General features: G+C 38.5%; 1 protein-coding gene across 4 annotated transcripts in view; it reads left to right on the top strand.

Moving 5' to 3' along the window:
- The window catches only part of LOC143297004 (myotubularin-related protein 10-B-like), a 46,821-nt gene that overhangs the window by 1,426 nt on the left and 23,581 nt on the right, over positions 1 to 21,814 (top strand). The window contains exons 2-4 of one of the 4 annotated variants that reach the window (XM_076609119.1): positions 1,900 to 1,968; positions 4,992 to 5,039; positions 19,824 to 19,887. In XM_076609119.1, coding sequence (XP_076465234.1) covers positions 1,900 to 1,968; positions 4,992 to 5,039; positions 19,824 to 19,887 — 181 coding nt within the window. The remainder of the gene's footprint in view (positions 1 to 1,899; positions 1,969 to 4,991; positions 5,040 to 19,823; positions 19,888 to 21,814) is intronic. The other 3 variants (XM_076609121.1, XM_076609120.1, XM_076609122.1) reach the window with 3 other exon arrangements.

Below are 21,814 nucleotides of genomic sequence, written 5' to 3'. Positions count from 1 at the left end.
TAATTGTAATTTGTATTGCACCATTTTTATTTTATCCTCACTACTTTTCAGTCCTTTGCCAGCATAATTTCATCTACAAGTTCAAGGATAGCAATCACGTTTGTGCTTGTTTCATAATTTTGTAGTGTTTCTCCCCTTTATTATATGTGCAGCCTTTGTCGTTGTTGTTGGGGTTTTTTGTGGGTTTTTTTGTGGGTTTTTTTTGTTTTGTTTTGTTTTATTTTGTTTTTGGTTGTTTTGTTTTGTTTTTGTTTCACAGTTTCAAACTCTTAAGTTTAGATTTTAATATTACATTTGTTGGCAAATTTATTTATTTTTCTCACATGTACAATGGAATCATTTCCTGCACTCAGACTCTTTCACTGAATTTCAGTATTTAAAGATAGTAGTATGTACTGGCTATGATAATGATGAAATAAGGACAGAAAGCTCAGAATTTGAATGTGCTTTGTTATTACAATTGTTTTCAGCATAATGCAGGACGTAAACACTTCCCATGTAACAAAACACATCTTGACCTGGATTACTTGTAACAGTAACACAACAGCAAATTATCACAAACAAGAAAAAATAAATCAATGATCTATATGCACCAAGAAAATAATAGTCGCAAATACATCAATCATCACATCCAAAAAGCATAACATACCGAGTCTCACAATGTCACACATACACGCACGCACTCATGCAGTTAACAGTGAAATATATATAAATTTGAAAGTTATGAATACGTATTTTGCGACTGCCTGTGGTCTGTTACATTTTGATTTTTTTAACTTTGTCATTGACTGACGTGATTGAGTGAATCATATTTGGATGAACATTGAAGAACATTAAATGGATACATCAGCTGATTTTTTTTTTTTTTTTTTTTAGACATCTTAGAAGTTTTCAAGAACTAGAACAACTGTTTCATGTCTCTGATACTTTCAAGAATCGTTTCTATTGGTTTAAACTTATCAGAATTCATATTGAATTTATGCATTATTTTCTTGTATAATACAAAAATGATATGACAAAAACTACAGTACTCTTGCAATGGCATTTATAAGAAGGAAAAAACACAATGAAAATACTCACATTTTGCACTATACAACAACTATACGTAACAAACATTGTTTGTAAAAGAATTTGGGATCCATGAAAGATACAGATCTTCATACTACAATAGCCAAACATTATTAATGGAGATCAAACGGGGTTTATCAAAAATAGATACACTATTTTGTATTTGATACTGTTTCATGTAATTCTGCATGAAGTTGATACAGTATTTATTTACCTTGAGGTATATGAGGTCCTTGATATTTTGCAAAAGAACATACCAAATGAATGACACCACTTCATGACAACAAGCAAAACTATACATGTACAGTCTGTCAGCCAGTCAGCCTGTGTCTATGTTCTTATGAATGTTTCTTTTGTCCAGTTTTCTCCTTTTGTTCTAATATTGTGTTTGTTCCCTCTTTGAACTTGAGCATTTTGGAATCAAACACAACCCTGGCAAGAAGTAGATTTTTCTATTACTTTCCATGTTTATTGCTTCGAAAATGTTAACCTATTAAAATCAGATAGAAATGTTTACAAAAAAGTCCATAAAATGTTCACTTTGAGTTTTCACCTCAAGTTTGTGTACTGAGATAAAAAAAAAAATTCAGGCAACTTAAGGTTAACTGGGCATGTATGTGGTGATCCAGCTCAAACTGTCCAAGTTATTCTTAGTGGACATGTATGTGACAGGTTTTCTTTCCAACTGCTTCATTTTCTTCTGTCTTTATTATTCATGACGCTGAGGCAGTGAATGCCAGGGCATTGTTTTCTGTTGCACTTTTGCATCTGGGTCTTGACTGTCACAGCTATTGTTATCTTTTATGTTATCTCCTGTTACTTGGCTTGCAGACATTTAAGTCATACATCAGTGATTGTATCGACGATGAAGATGAAGCAGAAAGAAAAGAGGAGGAGGATGTAAGTATAGATGCTTGCTTGTAGACCACTTTTCACTGCGTTTAACATTACAATGGAGATAGCATGGTTCCTGTCACACTTGAGTTCCGTCTGCCTGTGGAAAGCTAATTTTAGTTGTTTTCTTGTGACCCTCATTTTGTTGTTTGTTGCTGGCAACTCTGTTGATTGTGTGTGATGCTCTTTTCTTTTGAGGTATCGCGACCCATCTCTTGTGCTTGTAAGCTGTATATTTAAAATTGCACACCACCTTTTCTTCAAACAAGTTTTTTGTTTGCATAAAGGCACTGACACTCAGGCAATTTCTCTTGCATGGTGAACGAGATACAGCCCAGACCTTACCAAAAGACATCTGTGTCTGTGGCTCTGTGTTGCAATTGATGAAGAGTGCTGGTTTCAGTCAGTTTGTTGCAGTGGTTGGATGCTGTGTTCTAAATCTGGGTTATTCACATTCTATAACCTGTGAGACCCTGGTTTATCCTTGTTCCTAATACAGCACAGCTGGGGATAAGTGCAGCACAAATTTGACCCATAGATTTTTATACTTCCAGAATATAATGGGTTCATACACTTATTATCAATAATGATTGTGGGGAGTCAGGAGGCACAGGGGGTGGTAGTGGAGGATTCAACTTCAAGCCTAGATTTGATTTTGTTCAAAATGTACCTGGAGGTCAGAGTGTCACTTCAGGATTAAAATTTCATTATGAATGTTTGCTGTTTTATATATATGCTCTGGTGAGAGGGTTTTAATGTCTTGAGACTTTACCCTGAATCCATCGCAGTCTGAAAGTAGGTAACAACCATCAGCAGCCTGTGCTTTGGCTGTGTTGTATGGCAGCCGGTACTTTTACATTGTGGCATCAGACTGCACAAGATTGTAATGATAGGTACAAGTACCTCAAAACTGTTGCAGGTGAGACAGCTTGTGTATTGGTGCCTTTGCTGTAAAACTTAAAGTTGGTGTTCTCTCTGTTTTGGAAATTGAGTTATTCTTTAACCAGACAGTACTTAACACTAAGCATGCACTTATGCCTTTGCTGTAAAACTTAAAGTTGGTGTTCTCTCTGTTTTGGAAATTGAGTTATTCTCTCACCAGACAGTACTTAACACTAAGCATGCACTTTGGCGTGTAACTTTGCCATGTGTTGAAAAGCTTGCATGACAGGGATGATTTTTGTGCTGTGTTATTAATGATTCGTTTCTGGTTGATTGATTGACTTTATTCATTGATGTATTTGTGTGTTTGTCATTCATGTTTGTAGTGGGGTTTAAAACCTTTCATTGATGTGTGTATGTCAGTCTCTGTGTGTCTCTGTTAGTGCATGCGTGCATGTGTGTGTTCTTTGCCCTTTGTTTTTCTTCTTTCAGTGTTTCTTTCATAGGGAAGAAAAACAGAAGGTTTCTATCATCACAATTTTTCCTTCATTCTCTGTAGAGAAGCATGCTAATTATATATATATATATATATATATATATATATATATATATATATATACTTCATTCTCTGTAGAGAAGTATGCTAATTATGATACACACATATATATATATAAGATATAAATTATATATACTGGATGTATATCAAATCTTGACGCAGATACTCTTTTTTCTCTCTCCTATCATCTGTCTCCCTACCTCATATATTATTCTCTCTCTCTCTCTCTCCACAGTTCCTCAGACTGTTTTTCAGCTTCATATAGTTTTTCTCTCATAATAATTCAGCCCTGTTTTCTTTCTTTGCTTCTCCACTATCATTTCATCGGATCTTCGGATCTTCTTCTAGTTTGACTGTGTTTCCTGCTGCATGTGATTGGATTTCTTCTGTGTGTTCTATCTCTTGTCTTTTTTGTCTTTTTTCTTTGTTCTTTTTACATGCAAATTGTATTCAATGTCTTCTGGGAAATGTGAATGTTACAACCTGTGAATTTCACATGGATTTTGTTGAGTGTAATTGGAAGGCATACTATAATATGGTGTATTATTCTAGTAGTGGTACATAAACATATTATTCTTGTTTTGATTGTGTGTTGTGATCAAGTGCTTCATTGTTGTAAATGAATAGATTTTAACCAGTGAGCAGGAAACATCATGACTTTGATGTCAATGTCCATCAGGAAAGAAAAACGGATGGTTTCTTGGTTTTTCTTATTCATTGTGTGTGTGTGTGTGTGTGTGTGTGTGTGTGTGTGTAGTCTGTCTATCTTTGTATATATAATATATTCACTGTGAGTGTGAGGATCAGAATATCAAGCTCAACATTTTTTTGCCTGGCCCAGTGTTTTCTTTATTGTTGCCAGGATCTACTTGAAATCTTCCTATGGCTGATATATATTTTTTCAGATAGTTGAATCAGTGCCTAACTCTCCAAGTTGAAAAACTTCATAGCCCTCATACTTATATATTCTTTCACAGTTCATACATGTTCCTCCGTCATGCAGCCCAGTTGTTCTTTTGCATGTCGTTTACGTAAAGTATAAACATTTTTGTTTTGTGCAAGAGTTTTTGTTTTTTTGGGTTTTTTTTTTTTTAATAAGTTTTTGTCTAATTTGATTATTTGCAGTAACTGGAACTGACCACCAAAGTTATGATACATGATTATAAGAAGAAGGGGAAAAAAAGAAATTAAACCAAAGACCCTATTTTCACATGTATATTGGGTCTTTCAAGTCTTTGGTTAACTTAAGCTGTTTACATTCCTGCCTGTGGAGCCCCACTTGGGGCTTTTTCAGTTGGTCACTTACATTTGAAAAGTGATTTTGAATTTGTATATATTATACTTTGGCTATAAAAATATGTTTTCTGTGTTTGTTTTTCAAGTCATGGATATATAGTTTAAACAGCATAGTGAAAGATTCTTCTGGATCTGTCATTTCATATCATGATATAAATTTATTTTAAAAGTATGTTTTTTTGTTTTTTTAAGTTATGGATATATAGTTTAAACAGCATATTGAGAGATTTCTACTTCTAGATCTCTCATTTCACATCATGATGTAGATTTATCAGTGTCATGGTCTTGTTCGCAGTCACAGTCCGGTGCCTCCAGTGTTTCGGCAGCAACAAAATCTGGCAACGTATGTTTGTTGGTGTCAGTATTGCCATGTTATAGATGTGTGTTATCCTGTTGTCATGTTCTTGTGGCTGCAGGCATGGGCCTTTGGGGTTAAGATATGGAAAGATTGGCTTTAGTTACATGTGACATTGTGTGTGTGTGTGTGTGTGTGTGTGCTTGTAAGTCACAGAGAGAGAGAGAAAGAGCACATGCTAATTTGCCCTTGTATGAGTCTTTCTATGCAAATGCACTGTATGTGCATGCTTGCTATGGTGTGTTCATGTCTGAATGTGTGCGTGCGAATATACACACTTGTATACATTGTGTACCATACGCACGTCTGAATATCTCACATACATGTTTTACTCTCAAAATAAAGATTAAGGACCAATCCAGAAAACTTATACCCCGCAAGATTTCAAATTAAGTACCTGCAAAATTTCAAACATGTAGGAAACTGAGCCACATCTTCTTGTCACACTGCAAGTATAAAATTGCACAAGACACTTGATGAGTGTGCTCAAGCAGTATGATAGTACGAAAATATATGTCTGGGATTTGTTTTATGCTTGGGGAAAAAATATTCTGGTGAGCTTTTCAACAGCCATTTTTGATGGAACAAGTAATGGCATGCATGAGCAAGGGCAGTCATTTCTGGTTGTGTTTTTGTTCATGTCTTCTTTCCCGCTCCCTCCCACTCCCAATCCCCCAAGGCAGTTGCCATGACACATGAGCAACAGAACAACAAAGCCTTGGCAAGGAAAAATCCAACTTTTTTTTTTCAAACTTAAATAAAAAAAATTTTTTTTAAATCCATTTTTTGCGTTAACATTGTTCATATGAATATAGAAAACATATACAGAAGAAGTAAATATGGATCATGAATACATCTTTTGTACATTCAACATGAGCGTACGCGTAGTAAACGCTATGTCCTCGTTAAAATTTATATTTTTACTCATGGCTTTTGTTCATAGATGTCTGAAGAAGGACATATTAGAATATTATGTAAAAATTGAAAAAAAAATCAGTAAGGTAAGAAGGGAGAAGAAAAAAAAAGAAAAGGAATTCCTATTTCTACCCCACCATGCTCCATATGAAAAAGAACAATAATATTAATATAGACTTGTCCCAGAGAGACTTGTATATATCACCAGATTAGTACAAAAGTTAAAGGGCAACTGTTTGCAAGATTGTGGAGTGTATATATTTGTGTACATCTGTTCTCGATGTCCACAAACTTGCCTTGCCCCATTCTACGACTGTCAGGAAGGGATCTTGAGCTGGTGGACTTGCAATGGAAGAGTCATGGCGGTCATCGCAAAGCTACCAGTGGTTCCTCACCTAGAATCTGTGAACAGAATCAGAATCCTGACAGCTGATGGGCAGCCAGCACCCACCACCTTTTTTTGTGTTTGCAGCACACATGTGGTGTGCTGGACAGTCAACTGGGATGCAATAGAACCTGTGCAGTGCCAGGCGACTGTTCCCTTCATGTTGGGAGATGCTGTGGGATGGAGTCATCAAGAACAGACTGTCTCATGTTGGGGAAAGGTGGATCGGAGTCTGTGACATGATGTGTTGCCCAAGACTTCAGCATGAAACTGAGAATGGCGCTTCGGGATGGCAGCAGTCAGGGCTCCCCCTTTGAATACCAGATGGACCTCACACCTCAGACATCTGGGACTCCATCCCATCAAACAATGAAATCTTTTCAACACCAACACCCCAGCACTAGAAAACTTGACCTTACGGGTGCCAGCCAAGAGGCCATTAAATTTGCACTCTACTCATGTTAGCAGTGGGGCAGGCGAAACAGTGGATATGGTAGGGGCGTTTCAAGAGTTCTCAGCTTGAAGCCATTGTTCAGGAAGGTAACGTCAGATCATGAGTGATGACCTGCAGATGGGTCAAATCAGTTGCATGGAGTGGCTTGCCAGCAGATCAAACCTTTCAACGCTTTGTAGAACATCTTTGGGGTGAATTTTGGGAAGGAAAATCATGGACCTTGATCCACCTGTTAATGTGCATTGTTTTCATCAGGAGGGGCCAGCAAGCCCACAGAGAATTCAGGGCACTTGAAAAGCTGTGCCATGTTCAGTGGAATATGTATCTCTTTTAATGAAAAAGTATGAAACTGAAGAATGAATGAATGAATCAATGAATGAATAATATGGATAGGGTGTCATGTTCATCAGTATTGGTGGTCTTTTGGTTCAGAAGAACTTTTTTTTGTGGGTTTTTGAGTGAGAGTGATTTCCTTGAAATTCTGCAGTTAAATGGAAGACAAAATGTGCACAGAGAGTGTTTGTTTTCACAATGATAATTTAATTTCGTGTAGAGACAGCACTGAAACGCAGTTGTGCTGGGAATGTTTTTGATTTTTTACCATGTTCACTTTGATGAAAGCTTATTTCTGCACAAAAACAAATGGTCCTTAATCTTTTTTTGGGGGGGTTGGGGGGGGAGGGAGTACACTGCTATGTTTGTGAATGATGTCACGTGTATAAGTCACATGTTCTTCTTTTTTTGGGGGGGTGGGGGGGGAGTACACTGCCAAGTTTGTGATTGATGTCACATGTATAAGTCACATGTTCTTCATTTTTTTAGACCGATTATTGTAAGGGGATATTGTGGACTGTACAGCTTGACTGTATTGTCTTGTTCTTATTGTGTTTAGCAGAACCCACTCTCAGCTTCTGTTAGACCTGTGTGCTTGTTTGCCATCTGTTTGGTCGTTTCTTTTCTTCCTCTGCTCCCCCCCCCCCCCCCCACCCCACCATGCCCCCACTCCCCTTCACCTTCTGTTTTTCATGCTTGCTTTCTTTTTCTTTTGAAGATCAAACTGGTTTCACTTTGCTGAGATTATTAATTTTAGTGTGTGTGTGTGTGTGTTCTTGTGCATATACCCATCCTTTCACGCCAGCTGTGATGCCTCAAGAAAACCTGTCCCAAGGTTGTTGGTTTTTGTTGTTGTTTTTTTTAAAAGGAGGAAAAAAGGGTCTTGATGGATAAGGTGGGCTGCTTTTTATATATATATATATATTTTTTTTTTAAAAGATGGGTAATAACAAAAAAAGACTGACCAACTTTGCAAAAAGGATTTGGTTTTTTTATTAAAAAAAAAGGGGGGGGGGGAGTATAAGGATGAAAGAGCTGAAAAGAAGATGGTTCGTTGTGAATAGTTGTAATAATGAATTAAATGAACTATTTTTAGAAGAAAAAAAGGGTAATAGTGAATTAGATTAACCATTTTTAGAGAGAAAAGACATGGGTAATAATTTAGAGGGACCTTTGTTTTTTGGGGGGAAAGGTAATAATGAATAAGACTGGCTGTTTTTTTTGGGAAAGGTAATAATGAATAAGACTGGCTGTTTTTTTGGGGAAAGGTAATAATGAATAAGACTGGCTGTTTTTTGGGGGAAAGGTAATAATGAATAAGACTGGCTGTTTTTTGGGGGAAAGGTAATAATGAATAAGACTGGCTGTTTTTTGGGGGGAAAGGTAATAATGAATAAGACTGGCTGTTTTGGGGGGGGAAGGTAATAATGAATAAGACTGGCTGTTTTTTGGGGGAAAGGTAATAATGAATAAGACTGGCTGTTTTTTTGGGGGAAAGGTAATAATGAATAAGACTGGCTGTTTTTTGGGGGAAAGGTAATAATGAATAAGACTGGCTGTTTTGGGGTGGAAAAGGTGATAATGAATAAGACTGGCTATTAAAAAAAAGGAGGAAAAAAAGAAACACAAGGGTAATAGTAAGTAATGTAAGCTTGACCATCTGAATAAGACAGACCATGTTTGGAAAAGAAAATGGGTCATATTGGATAAGATGGACCATTTTTCATTTTTTGGAAAAGAAAATGGGTCATAATGAATAAGATGGACCATGTTTGGAAAAGAAGATGGGTCATTATGAATAAGATGGACCATGTTTGGAAAATGAGTCATAATGAATAACTCAGTAAGATGGACCATGTTTGGAAAAGAAGATGGGTCATAATGAATAAGGTGGACCATGTTTGGAAAAGAAGATGGGTCATAATGAATAACTCAGTAAGATGGACCATGTTTGGAAAAGAAGATGGGTCATAATGAATAACTCAGTAAGATGAACCATGTTTGGAAAAGAAGATGGGTCATAATGAATAACTCAGTAAGATGGACCATGTTTGGAAAATAAGATGAGTCATAATGAATAACTCAGTAAGATGAACCATGTTTGGAAAAGAAGATGGGTCGTAATGAATAAGATGGACCATGTTTGGAAAATAAGATGAGTCATAATGAATAACTCAGTAAGATGAACCATGTTTGGAAAAGAAGATGGGTCGTAATGAATAACTCAGTAAGATGAACCATGTTTGGAAAACAAGATGGGTCATAATGAATAGCTCAATAAGATGGACAATTTTTTGGAAACAAAGTTGGGTCATAATGAATAACATGGCCCTTTTCTTTCTTTTTTTTTTTTTTTTTTTAAAAAGAAGATGAGTCACAAGAAATAAGATGGACCATTTTAGGGAAAAGAAGATGGGTCCTATTGAATAAGCTCAACTGTTTTACTTTCTTTTGTTGTAAGCTAGCTGGAGTGTGCCAGCTTTCCTCCCAGTTTAGGTAATTTTGCACTCATTTTGTGAGTGTGTGTGCTTGTGTTGAAGGGTGGGGGCTTGGTGTGTGAGTGTGGCTATGCAAATATGTGCACGTTCTTTATGTTTGTGTGGGATTGGATGGGGGTGTGTGTTGTGTGTGTATCCAAATCCAGAATTGTGCACAAAATGCTTTGTGTGTTCAGAATTTCCTGATGTTTTTGTGTGGTGGATCCATGTTATTAAAGATAGCCTTTACTCATGTATTAATTCATATTGAATATTCAAATGATTTTTGTATTGATTTAGAGCAAATACACCTTTCCTTCAAGTTTATGTTATTTTCTGTGTTTTTGGTCCTGTCTTTCATTTGAATTATTATTGTGAAACTGTTCATCCTTAAGATTTTCTTGATTACGCATGTAATGTACTCGCATCTGTATGCACGCATGTCATATGATTGATTGAAAGTTTCTTCATTTGAGTGTCAGGGTCTTTTTGATGTTTATTTTATTCATATTTTGATAACCAAGAAGCTTTTTGTTTGAGTCTTTGACTTCCTCTTTCACTTACTGTGCAGTGAAGTGTGTTGCAGCCTGCTCATAGCTTAGAGGGCATATAAATGTACCTCATTATGTACTACTACTAATACAACTAATTCTTAGTAATGATTTATGTATTCACTCAAACCTATCATGTATATGATCCATATAATTATAGACTCTGTGTGACTGTGACAGTATTTTATGGTGTTTTTTGACTCACTTGTGTAAACAAAGTGAGTCTATGTTTTAATCGGTGTTCGGTTGTCTGTGTGTGTGTGTGTCCGTGTGTCTGTGTGTCCGTGGTAAACTTTAACATTGACATTTTCTCTGCAAATACTTTGTCAGTTGACACCAAATTTGGCATAAAAATAGGAAAAATTCAGTTCTTTCCAGTCATCTTGTTTAAAACAATATTGCACCTCTGAGATGGGCACAAAAATTTTTTTTAAAGAAGCCTAATTATATGCAAACTGCATTTACTGTTATATTTATATTTTTTTGTATTCTGTAAACTTGGCACTTTGACCTCTTATTCTGACACAACAACAAGAGGAGTCATTATTATCATTTTTTGTTCAAACAGGAACTTCTTTTGCTAAGCATGGAATTTTTATTTATTTTGCAAACATTTTGGTGCAGATAGTAAAAAAGGGAAGTTACTCTGTAATTAATGCTAGGGGACTTAATTTATCACAAGTGAGTCTTGAAGGCCTTGCTTCTCTTGTTTTAATGTGGTGTATGGATCTTTGTTATCTTGACTTGAGTCGAAAGGGTCGTATTCTGTGGCATATCAAAGATGCCGTGGTGGAGGGATGGCAGTGAGAGGATTCATTTGGTCCAGCCTGTTTCGGACACACTTTGTACAGATTGTAGGCTGTGTGGGAATGGATGGTTTTGGACACAGCCAATTCACCACCGGTTGGACTGGCTCTGTCAGTAGGGCTAAGAAGTCCATCTGTCTGTCTGTCTGTCTGTCTGTCAGTGGTGTGCTGTTGATTGCCACAGCTGGAAAGTCGTTTGGATGAGGCGTTAAACTGAGGTCTGTGTGTGTGTGTGGCATGCACTTTGTGCATGTAAAATAACCCATGGCAACAAAAGGGCAGAATTCTGTTAAAAAAAGAAAATCTGCTTTGATAGTAAGACAAATAGATTTGCAGAGAGGTAATAAAGAAAGAAGAAAAAAAAGGGTGGTACTTCACTGTGGCGACAAAAATGTTACACGTCTGAGTGTGTGTGTGTGCGTGACTGAAACCTGACTGAATGACACAGGAAATGAATGATGAGTGCCCATTGGCAGCCGTCATTTGGCTCTGCACAGGTAGGCAGCCTGTTCTGCAAATGACCCCGAGTTTGTAAAGTGCTTAGAGCTTAGAGCTTGGTCTCCGACGGAGGATAGGTGCTAAATAAATATCCATATCAAATTCTACCTGGGGAGAAGAGCCTGGATTTCAGACACAGAATCTGTTGTGACAGAAGAAAGTTTGAATACAATACAATACAATACAATACAATACAATACAGTACAACACAACATGATGTAAAAAAACAACAAAACTTAACCAGCAACAACATCACCACAACCAACAACAACACCAGCACCACCATCACCAACAACAACACCACCAACACCAACAGCAACAACAGCTGCACAGATCTTTCGACTCCTTGGAAGAGTGAAAATCCTTAAAATCACAGCTCTTCAAGTCATACAAACAGTAGACTTCCTGACTGTAGTTGTCAGATGTTGGCTTTGAGACAGCTCTGTTACAAACCCCCTTAAGGATTAGGAGGAAGAGTGTGAGGGAGGTTGTGGTGGTGGTGGAGGGCAGGGGGGGGGGGAATGGAGTTACCTGCTCCCCTCCCCCAGCCCCTTAAACCACTTACCCACCCCCCCACTCAACCTCCCACTCCGTCCAGCTCCCTACACCATTCATTCCTACCCCTCTCACTCTTGCCCCTTCCCCCTGGAACCCCTGTCCACAAATATGTGAGTGAGGGGAGAGGGGGATGATATTTGTACTTAGAAGTGTGTGGAAAGGGGGAGGGGTGGGGGGTGGGGGAGTGTGTGTGTGTGTGAAAGAGAGAAGGAAAAAGAGAGAGAGTGTGTGTATGTGTGTGTGAGTGTGTGTGTGTGTGTCTGTTTCAGTGTGTGTGTGTGTGTGTTTTGAGTGTGTTTTGAGTGTGTCTCAGTGTTTGTCTGAATGTGGGTGTATGGGTGAAAGACACAGAGCAAGAACGAAAGGAATAATAAAAAGTATGTGTTTGTGTGTTTGTGTGTGTGTGTGTGTGTGTGTGTGTGTGTACCAGTTATGCAACATGTAAAAGATTTCATATTATTTTTTGTATACGTGATAGAAGTTAATGCAGGAGTAGGCAAGAATGGCGATTGTGCATGCATGTATACATAGGCTGATTGCTGATGAAAAACCATACTCTTCAATGTTGAGGCTGATGAGATCCTGCTGATAACTCAAAAGAATGGGTGGCAGGCTTTGGGGGGCGGGGTGGGTGGGGGGGCAGGGCATTGGGGGGAAGAAGAAGAAAGTCCCCAGAAATGTTGCAATGTTAACAACTAGAGTGACAAGATAGAGCATTACCCACTGCTCTGCTCTTGCTGGCGTCCTTGTTGGTGAAAGAGGTGGTGACATTTCTGAGGAACAGGGATGAGGACGCTGTTTACTTTCCAACTTTATATGACAGGCATTTTAGTGAAGTGGGTTTTGGGTTTGGTTTGTTTTTGTTTTTGTGTGTGTGTGTGTGTGTGTGTGTGCATTTGTTGTTGCGTTGATGGGAGAAGAGAGGGGGAGGGGGCTCAATTGCATGCAATCCATATAACACCTGCTTCGGACACACTAAGAATTTATGTATTAGTCTTTGTGCTTCACATGCCTTTTTTATTGGCAAAATTAGAAGAAAAAAATTCTTCTTCTTTATTTCTCCCCTTTTTTTCCGTCTTTTTCCTCTTTTTGTTCCCAGATTTGGTTTTCTTTGGTTTTCTTCCATATTAATAAATTATTATAATTTTTTCCATTCACAATCACGTAAATCTCTGTTTGCTTGAACTATGTTAAATGGACAATATTTTTGCAAAAAGTTTTGAGTGTTGATTGAGTGTTAAACTGTGTGTGTCTGTGTCTGTGTCTCTGTGTGTGTCTGTGTTTTACAATTGCTTGTCGTCACTTACTGTGATCTGAATATATTTTAAAGGACAAGGGAAAGAGCAAGCAACAGCAACAAGAAACACACAAAAAAAGAACACAATCCGACATAAATTGTGTCTGCCATACACAAACACAAGAGGTTTGCAAGTTGTAAACAAGAGAAACATCCAGATTGGTTTGGTCAAGAGTGGTGGGGTTTTTGTTGTTGTTGTTGTTTTTGGGGGCGGGGGGGTGGGTGGTGGTGGGTATACTCTTGTACCATGTATCAGCTGGTGAAGGAAATGACTGTGTACCATTGTTGTAGTAGGAAAACCTAGAAGTTTCCCAGGAAACGTGAAGTGCTTCCCTCGTTTGCCTGTCAGGCCTGCCTAATTCGTTTGTTCTCTCAGTTCGCCGTTGTCGTCATGTCATATCCGTTTCTTTATCCCTGGTTGCCTTTCTCATCCGCCTCAAGCTTGTTCTGTGTGTGTGTGTGTGTGTGGCTGTCTCATGCTTCCTCTTTCTCACTGTCTGTCTCTGTGTGTTTCTTTGTCTCTGTCTCCCCTTTCTTTCTTTTTTTCTCTCTGTCTCTTTCTCTGTTAATACATGTATGCACACACATTCTCTCTCTTTATCTCTGTTGTCTTCTCTCTCTCTCTTTCTTCTCTTTCTCCCTCCCTCCCTCCCTATCTGTATTGCCCTCTCTTTTTTTTCTTTCTTCCTTTCTTTTTATCTGTCTTTCTTTTGTCTGTCTTGCTGTCTGTTGTCTTCTTTTTTTCTTTATCTGTTTCTCTACCTCCCTCTCTTAAGTCTTTCTCCCCCCCCACCCCCACCCCCTCTCTTTCTTTCTCTTATTTTTCTGTCTCTCTCTCCCTCTAGTTCTCCCTCTTTTTTCTCCCTCTCATTCTCTCCCCCCCCCTCTCTCTCCCTCTCTTTCCCTCTGTCTCATTCTCTCTCCCACTGTCTTTGTATATCTGTCTGTCTCTCTGTGCCTGTCTGTCTCTCTCACACACAAACCATCCACACATTAGAATGTTTTCTGCCTTCTAGATATCTGTCACTCTTTCTCTGTCTCTCTCTTTCTCTGTTTATCTCTTTCTCTGTCTCTCTCTCTATCTCCTCTGCCTGTGTGACTCTCTTTTGTCTCTCCGTCTCATCAGCTCCACCACTTCTCTCTCTTGTCATTGCCTCTGCCCAGTTCTCCCTCTTCATGGTGGTTTGTGTGTGCGTGTGTGCACACACATGTGAAGGGGTTGAATGAGGAGGGGGTGGGGGGCTGGTGGGGGTTCAGCTGAAGTGATCCTGTAAGATAACAGTAGTAATCATTTTCCTCCTGAATTTTCCTCACGATTAGCACCACTCCTCACACCCCTAGCCACATCCCCTTCTTACCCCCCTTCTCATTTTTCATATATATATATTTTTTTTATTCATCCCCTCTCTTTGAAACAGCAAAGAAAGAAAGAAAAGGCAAATATCAACATGATAACAGTGTCAAACGTTATTATTATTTTTTTTTAATATTCATTCCCTCTCTTTAGTCTTTGAAACAGCAAAGACAGAAAGAAAAGGCAAATATCAACATGATAACAGTGTCAAACGTTATTTATTATTATTTTTTTTTAATATTCATTCCCTCTCTTTAGTCTTTGAAACAGCAAAGACAGAAAGAAAAGGCAAACATCAACATGATAACAGTGTCATACGTCACACTTGAACGCCAGGAAGAGGAAGTGAATTTGACCACCAGTTCCCTGAGGCCAGTTTCTTGACATTTTCCTCACAGAGTAGGTAAGATCAGATTGCCTATATACCCAACTGTTGTAACTGTGTGGCTGCAAGTCTTCAGGATCTGTAAAAGTCTTTAGATTTTGATTTAAAAACTAACAAAAAAAACTTGACCAGTGCCATTCTGCAAAAAAAAAAAAAAAAAAAAAAAAGAAAGAAAGAAAGAAAAGAAAAAAAAAGGAAAGTAAACCTCAATACCAGGATATCCACCAATCTCCTTTGTCAGCAGCACAGCAGACACTTTTTTTCTTCTTTTTTTTATATTCAGTTTTGCAGCAGTTTGGTATGGAAATTTTCAGTCTGGTCTGGATAAGGTCTGGGAAAAGTTTGGAATTTTTGACTGGTCTCATCCTGTCTTAGGAGGATAGCTGAAGCTGGGTTGTTGTTGTTTTTTTTAATTCTTTTTATTAAAAAAAATATTTTGTTGTTGCTGAAAGTTTGTGTGTGTCTTGTTTGAGAAGCGTCCTTTTGAAGCCGGTGTCTGAACGGGAGAGGAAGACATTTGGAGAGAGAGAGATAGAGATTGTGTGTGTGTTATATGTGATAAGTTGGACTTTAAATGACATGTATTTGCACAGAATGGCAGAAACTACTGGTAAAGAGAGATTGCGGTGTGCCATGTGTGTGTGTGTGTGTGTGTTCAGAAGGTGCATGTATGTATAAATGTGTGCAGTTTGTATAGTTTATGCGTGTATGTGTACTTGTGTATGTTTCAGCACAGAAAACACATACATAAGTTCAAATACAGTAACACACATTCATGCTGGTGCTTACACATGCACACTTGCACACATACATGCACATGCGCACACACATACACATCTCACACACACACACACACACACATACACCCCCCCACACACACACACACACACACAACACACACAGAGAAACACCCACCCCATACCCAACTCCCCCACCCCCCCCCACCCCCACCCCTAGCCCCCCCCCCCCCCCCACCCACCCACACACACACAAGCATGCAAAAATGTCATAAATTTTCTAACATTAAAACAAATAAATTTACGCACACCATGTAGTCCAGCCAGGACATTGTAGTCTATGTATGCATGCTTGAGATGCATTATTGTATTCTGTTCATATCAGATGGTTTATATATATATATATATATATATACATATATACACATATGTATATGTATATATACAGAGAGAGAGAGTGATTAAATGATATATCCAAGCCCAGATATCTTTGTTTTTCCACAGAGTAATGGAGAATGCACCAAAAAAACCCAGTCTTGGTTAATCTCTGGGAAATTCTCTTTGCATGATTAGTGTCCAATTGGGAGCAGTGTTGGGGGATGGAATTTCACCCTGAAAAATGTAATGTCCTCACCTGTTCAGCATCAAGAAACCCCATCAGCTTCAACTACAAACTAAAAGGACACACTCAACCACGTCAACAGCTCAAAATATCTTGGCATCAACATAAGAAGTGACCTCAACTGAAAAGATCATGTAACAAGAGTCACCAACAAGGCCAACAGCATGGTAGGCTTGCTGAAAAGAAATCTAAGACGTCCAGCAAAACCACCAAAACCAGTGCTGACCTGACCCTTGTACGCCCACACCTATTTCTCATCAGAGTATTTCTCATCAGTGTGGAGCCTGTACAAAGTATCCCAAAAGGAAAAGATTGAAATGGTGCAAAGAAGAGCAGCATGTTATGTATACAATGACTGTGGTTGGACCATCAGCATAACATCCATGCTGCAAGAACTAGGATGGGAACACCTTGAATAACGACAAAACAGGCAGAGGCTAACTTTCATGCACAAGATCGTATATGGCACTGTGGACATCCCTCCAGACAAATTTCTCAAGAAAGGGTCCACCAAAACAATATCAAATCACCAACACAAGTTTGCACACCTCAGCACCTCCTCTGACCCATACAAGTTCAGTTTCTTCCCGTCAACCATTCCTGCCTGGAACTCCCTGCCTGTAACAGCAGTAGAGGCCTCCTCCTTGGTATCATTCAAGAGGGAGCGCATCAAAATCCCAGCTTAGACCCCTCCCCAACTAGCCCCACGGAAAATGAAGGATAGGATTGTGCCAGTCCAGGTCTTGACCTGGGGGTCGCTACGATTACCGGATAAGCCTGTCCAGATACCGGGTTAGGCTAGTTGGGTCCCACCCCGCCCCTTCCCCCGCCCCCTTTTTTTTTCCCTGCCGCAACACGCTGCCCCTGAGCTGAACTCAGGGGTGTGCGGTTGGGGTGCTGAGGCTGCTTTAGACCCTCTTCTATCCTTTTGTTGGCCCAAATAGACCTATTTTTATGTTTTATCTTACGCCTCTGTGCACACAGGTCAACAATAATCAGTGATGACAGCTGACCTCCCAAATTGAAGATTGAAGGTTTCTCTCTTGTTAGCAGTCAGGAGCAGGTAGCAAACCCAAAGAGCACTACACAGTGCAAAACAGCTGTCACTTGCTGTGCAAACTCAGCAAAGCAACCTTCCTTGTGGAGCTACATTAGGACCAACATGAGCATAGATGAGAGCTTTTTAAAACCACCACCCCACCCCAAAGGCAGATACAGTTTTAAAGGTTTAATGACTGACCTAGACTGGGTTTTTTTGCTGTGCTCTCCATTACTTTATGGAAAAAGGAATACATCTGGGCTTGGATTTGTTATTTAATCTCTAATTGCATGTCATGCATCATCCAGTGAGCCCAACAGGTCATGGTGCGGTGTCATATATATATATATGTATGTACACTGGATTGCTTGTATTAAAAAACAATAACCCTGACTTGCTCCATGACTAACTGGTGGTTTCATGTAACCACTTTAAGGTTGGAGTGGGTTGGGATTTTTTCTCAACTCTCTTCCCAACCCCCACTGCATAAGAACCCATGGGGACAAAACAGTTGTTGCAGGCAGAATTCTGTCGGAAAAATCCGCTTTGATTGTAAACCAAATACTCTTGCAGACAGGAAAAATAAAGGAAAGAAAATGTGGGTTGTGGTGATGCACTTTCTCTGGGGAAAGCATCCTGAATATCACACAGAGAAATCTGTCGTGACAAAAGTTGTACAGTATAATGAAACAACATGAAACAACACAACTCCACACGGCAACAATCTGTGTGTATGATGTCTCCAGGCTGTAGCAGTCACCATGATATGCATGTTTTTGTATCTGTAGCAAAAATTATTATATCTTGAAAATGAAGTCTAGCTTTCACTTTGACATTATACTTTTTTTTTTGAGTGCATGTCACATTGGAAAAGTAAAATTTTTATTTACTTGCATCTGTACCTGTATATTATATACTTATTGATATAGATACAGTATGCATGTGTACCTGCACAATATATACACATGAATATATACTGATACAGATAGATAAACTATGCATCTGTACCTGTAAAATGTATACATATGAATATATACTGATATAGATAGATAAACTATGCATCTGTACCTGTAAAATGTATACATATGAGTATATACTGATATAGAGAGATAAACTATGCATCTGTTACTGTACAAGATTAACTATGCATCTGTACCTGTACAATATATACTTATTAATATACATAGAATTAGATTGATTATCTATGTATTTGTACCAATGCAATAGATGGATAGAAAGATAGATTAACCAGCAGCTGTACCTGTACAATATAAAAATATATACACATGCTCATAGACACACACACACACACACACACACACAAAACACACACACACACACACACACACACACACACACACACACACACACACACACACATTAAATACAAAATACATTCATTACAACAGACAAGTAGGAGCAATGAAGTGATATTTAAGAATTAAGGGTAAGTGGAACAGTAAAAAAAAAAAAAAAAACAAATTCTGTTATGTGTATGAATATTCTCTTCTGTTACTAGAAAATGTGGTGTCAAAACCTTTGTATATTGTTGTCAGCTTGATTCATAAATATTTGTTGATTCATAAAGGAATCTTTGTGTGTGTGATACATCCAGGAAGAAGACTACATTCTAGTATTTTGTGGCTTATAAGCAGTAAAAGCTTGCAACGAAGCTGCAAATTATGACACACATAAGTAGTGCTGTATAACAGTCCTTACTTTGTACTAACAGGTCTTTATTTATTTCTTATATGTATTATTTGTTGTTGTTGTTTTTTATAACTTTTATGGTTGTTGTTGTCTTTATAATGTGATTAACTACAAGCTTTCTTTTCCAATAATGTAGAAGTGGTTTACTCATGTTCCTTATTATTATGATATTATAATGCCACCACTCGCTTTCGCCTCACCCTAGATATCATTACTGTAATAGTTGACACAATTGATGCTGTCGCTATGTTACAACTGGTCCAGGCTATTTATTATTAATGTCATCTTAAATCATCATGATTACTACAATCATTAATGTGTAAACATTGATTGATTGAATGATTGGACAAATCTTCCTTTTTTTTCTTCTTCTTTTTTTGTTTTTTTTTGTTTTGTTTTTGTTTGTTTGTTGTTGTTGTTGTTGTTACAGATTTGTTTTGCCTTGTTTAGTCTGTTTTGTTTTGTTTTGTTTTATCTCTCTCTCTGTAGTGGAAGATGCTACTGTTCGTTTTATATTGTTTGTTTCATACTATTCTCTGTATTGTATACATGTTTTTGGAGAAAAAAATTTTAAAGTATAAAAATAAAAAAAAGAAAAAAAAAGTAGTGCTGAAAAACAAACATTGGTGTGTTGTATTGTTGTTTTTCCAGGAGGAGGTGGAGAACAGCGCGTCTGCGTTCTTTGACAACCTGATGCAGCCCAGTCTGCTACCAGGTAAGTGTGGAGGAAGAGGAACCAGTCACTGTGGCCATGTGGTTAGTGTTAAAGACCGGTACCTGGGAGGCTGCGAGTTCGAACCCTTACCCCACCCCACCCCCCTTCACCCTGTCAGAGGTGTAATTGTAACACGAATGCCTGAAACAGAACCAGCTGATTAAACAGACAGGACTCGTTCTTCTGTTCCAGTCAAACACAAACTTACAGTTTTATATAAATTACATTGAATTGTATGTTACCTATTTTCCACATCCACACAGGAAATGTTTCCAGTAAAACTGTTGTGAGTGAAATGTTCATCATTACAATTCTGCATGCAAACAACAATCTCTTTTGCTTGCTTGCTTGTTATTTAAATAAAACAGACTTCACAAAATAAGTTTTTGCTTATTCATGAATTAGATAAATAGATTTTCAGTTTGTTTCCCAAGGAGACGTCACTGCATTCAGACAAATCCATACATGCTACTCCACATCTGATAGGCAGATGCTTGACCAGCAGCATAACCCAATGCACTGGTCCGGCCTTGACTGCATGTCTTTGTGTGCCTATCAGAGTGGATTTCTTCTACAGAATTTTGCCGGACGACAAGACTATGTAGCCATGGGTTCTTTTTCAGTGTGCCAAGTGCATGCTGCACATGGAACCTTGGTTTATTTTCACATCTGAATATATATATATATATATATATACATATACATATATATATATATATATATATATATATATATGTGATAGTCAGTCATGTCTGACTATGACCATCAGAACAGCAGAGGAGGCAACTGCTGTTCTGACTATTTGGGCTAGAATTTGATTATAGTGGAGAGTGTCTTGCCCAAGTACATCCCCACTCTCTCGGCCAAGAGGGTTTTAGGACAGTCGGCGTTGGGATGGTTCCCAAAGGCCAACTAGCCCACAAGGCTGCAGCACTAAGAGCCAGTGCAATTTTGCCTCCTAGTTTGAGAGTCATAGTCCTTCACAAAAGACTAAGCTGTAAATGGTTTCCCATTGACTGGAGAAACCATTGATAATACAGCTCTCACTTTGCTGTTGGCCCAAATGTAAACTTATGTCAATCTGTGATATAAGCGGAGTGTTGGGCCTAACATCTGAATAACTAGAGACTCAGTTTGATTTGCCCGTCAAACTTAGGAGGAAAGGTGAGACAGAAAATCAAACCCAGACCCTCACGGACACTGTATTGGCAGATAAGCTTCTTAACCGTTCTACGACCTTCCTCCTTGCAAACAGCAGTGTCTGCAATCACTCACCCAGGACAGAACCAGTTGATTACACAGTTGGATGCCTTTCTCCTGTTACTCTGAAACACCAACTGTTTCACGGGTATTCAGCTGTACAGCTCAACAGTTGCTGACTACTGTTCAAAGGCTGGTTTAGGCCCTTGTGCGCTTTCCTTGTGAAATCAGCATATTTATGCATGCATGCATGCTCTCATAAATACGCCCACACATGCACACTGTTACATAATAATCACTGAGGGATTGATCAGGCCAATGGCCTTCTCCCTGAGCATGCTGAAGTGAGAAAACAGGCCATGCTGTTGAGTGTCTCCCCCTTGAAAAAATGTCACTCCAATTTTCCATTTTTACCCTGCCTTTTAGACAGCTATACTCTGTTTTCAGGGGTGTGCATGCTAGGTATGTTTGGTTTTCCATTACCCACCGAACCCTGACATGGATTACAGGATCATTGACATGTATATTTGATCTTCTGAATGTGTACACACACACAAAGGGAATTAAGACATTTAGGCAGGTATACATACAATCTCATGTTCCCCTGGGAGGTTGGAAAAAGTCTGATTTCCACTCCTCTTTAGCACCAGGCAGGATCAAACCCTGGACCCAAGGGTTGAAAATCCAGTGCTCCACAGCCATTGCCTTTTGTAGATTTATCCACCCT

The sequence above is a fragment of the Babylonia areolata genome, chromosome 22 (assembly GCF_041734735.1).
Source record: "Babylonia areolata isolate BAREFJ2019XMU chromosome 22, ASM4173473v1, whole genome shotgun sequence".
NCBI lineage: Eukaryota > Metazoa > Mollusca > Gastropoda > Neogastropoda > Buccinidae > Babylonia > Babylonia areolata.
This window is presented reverse-complemented; position numbering and strand designations above follow the sequence as displayed.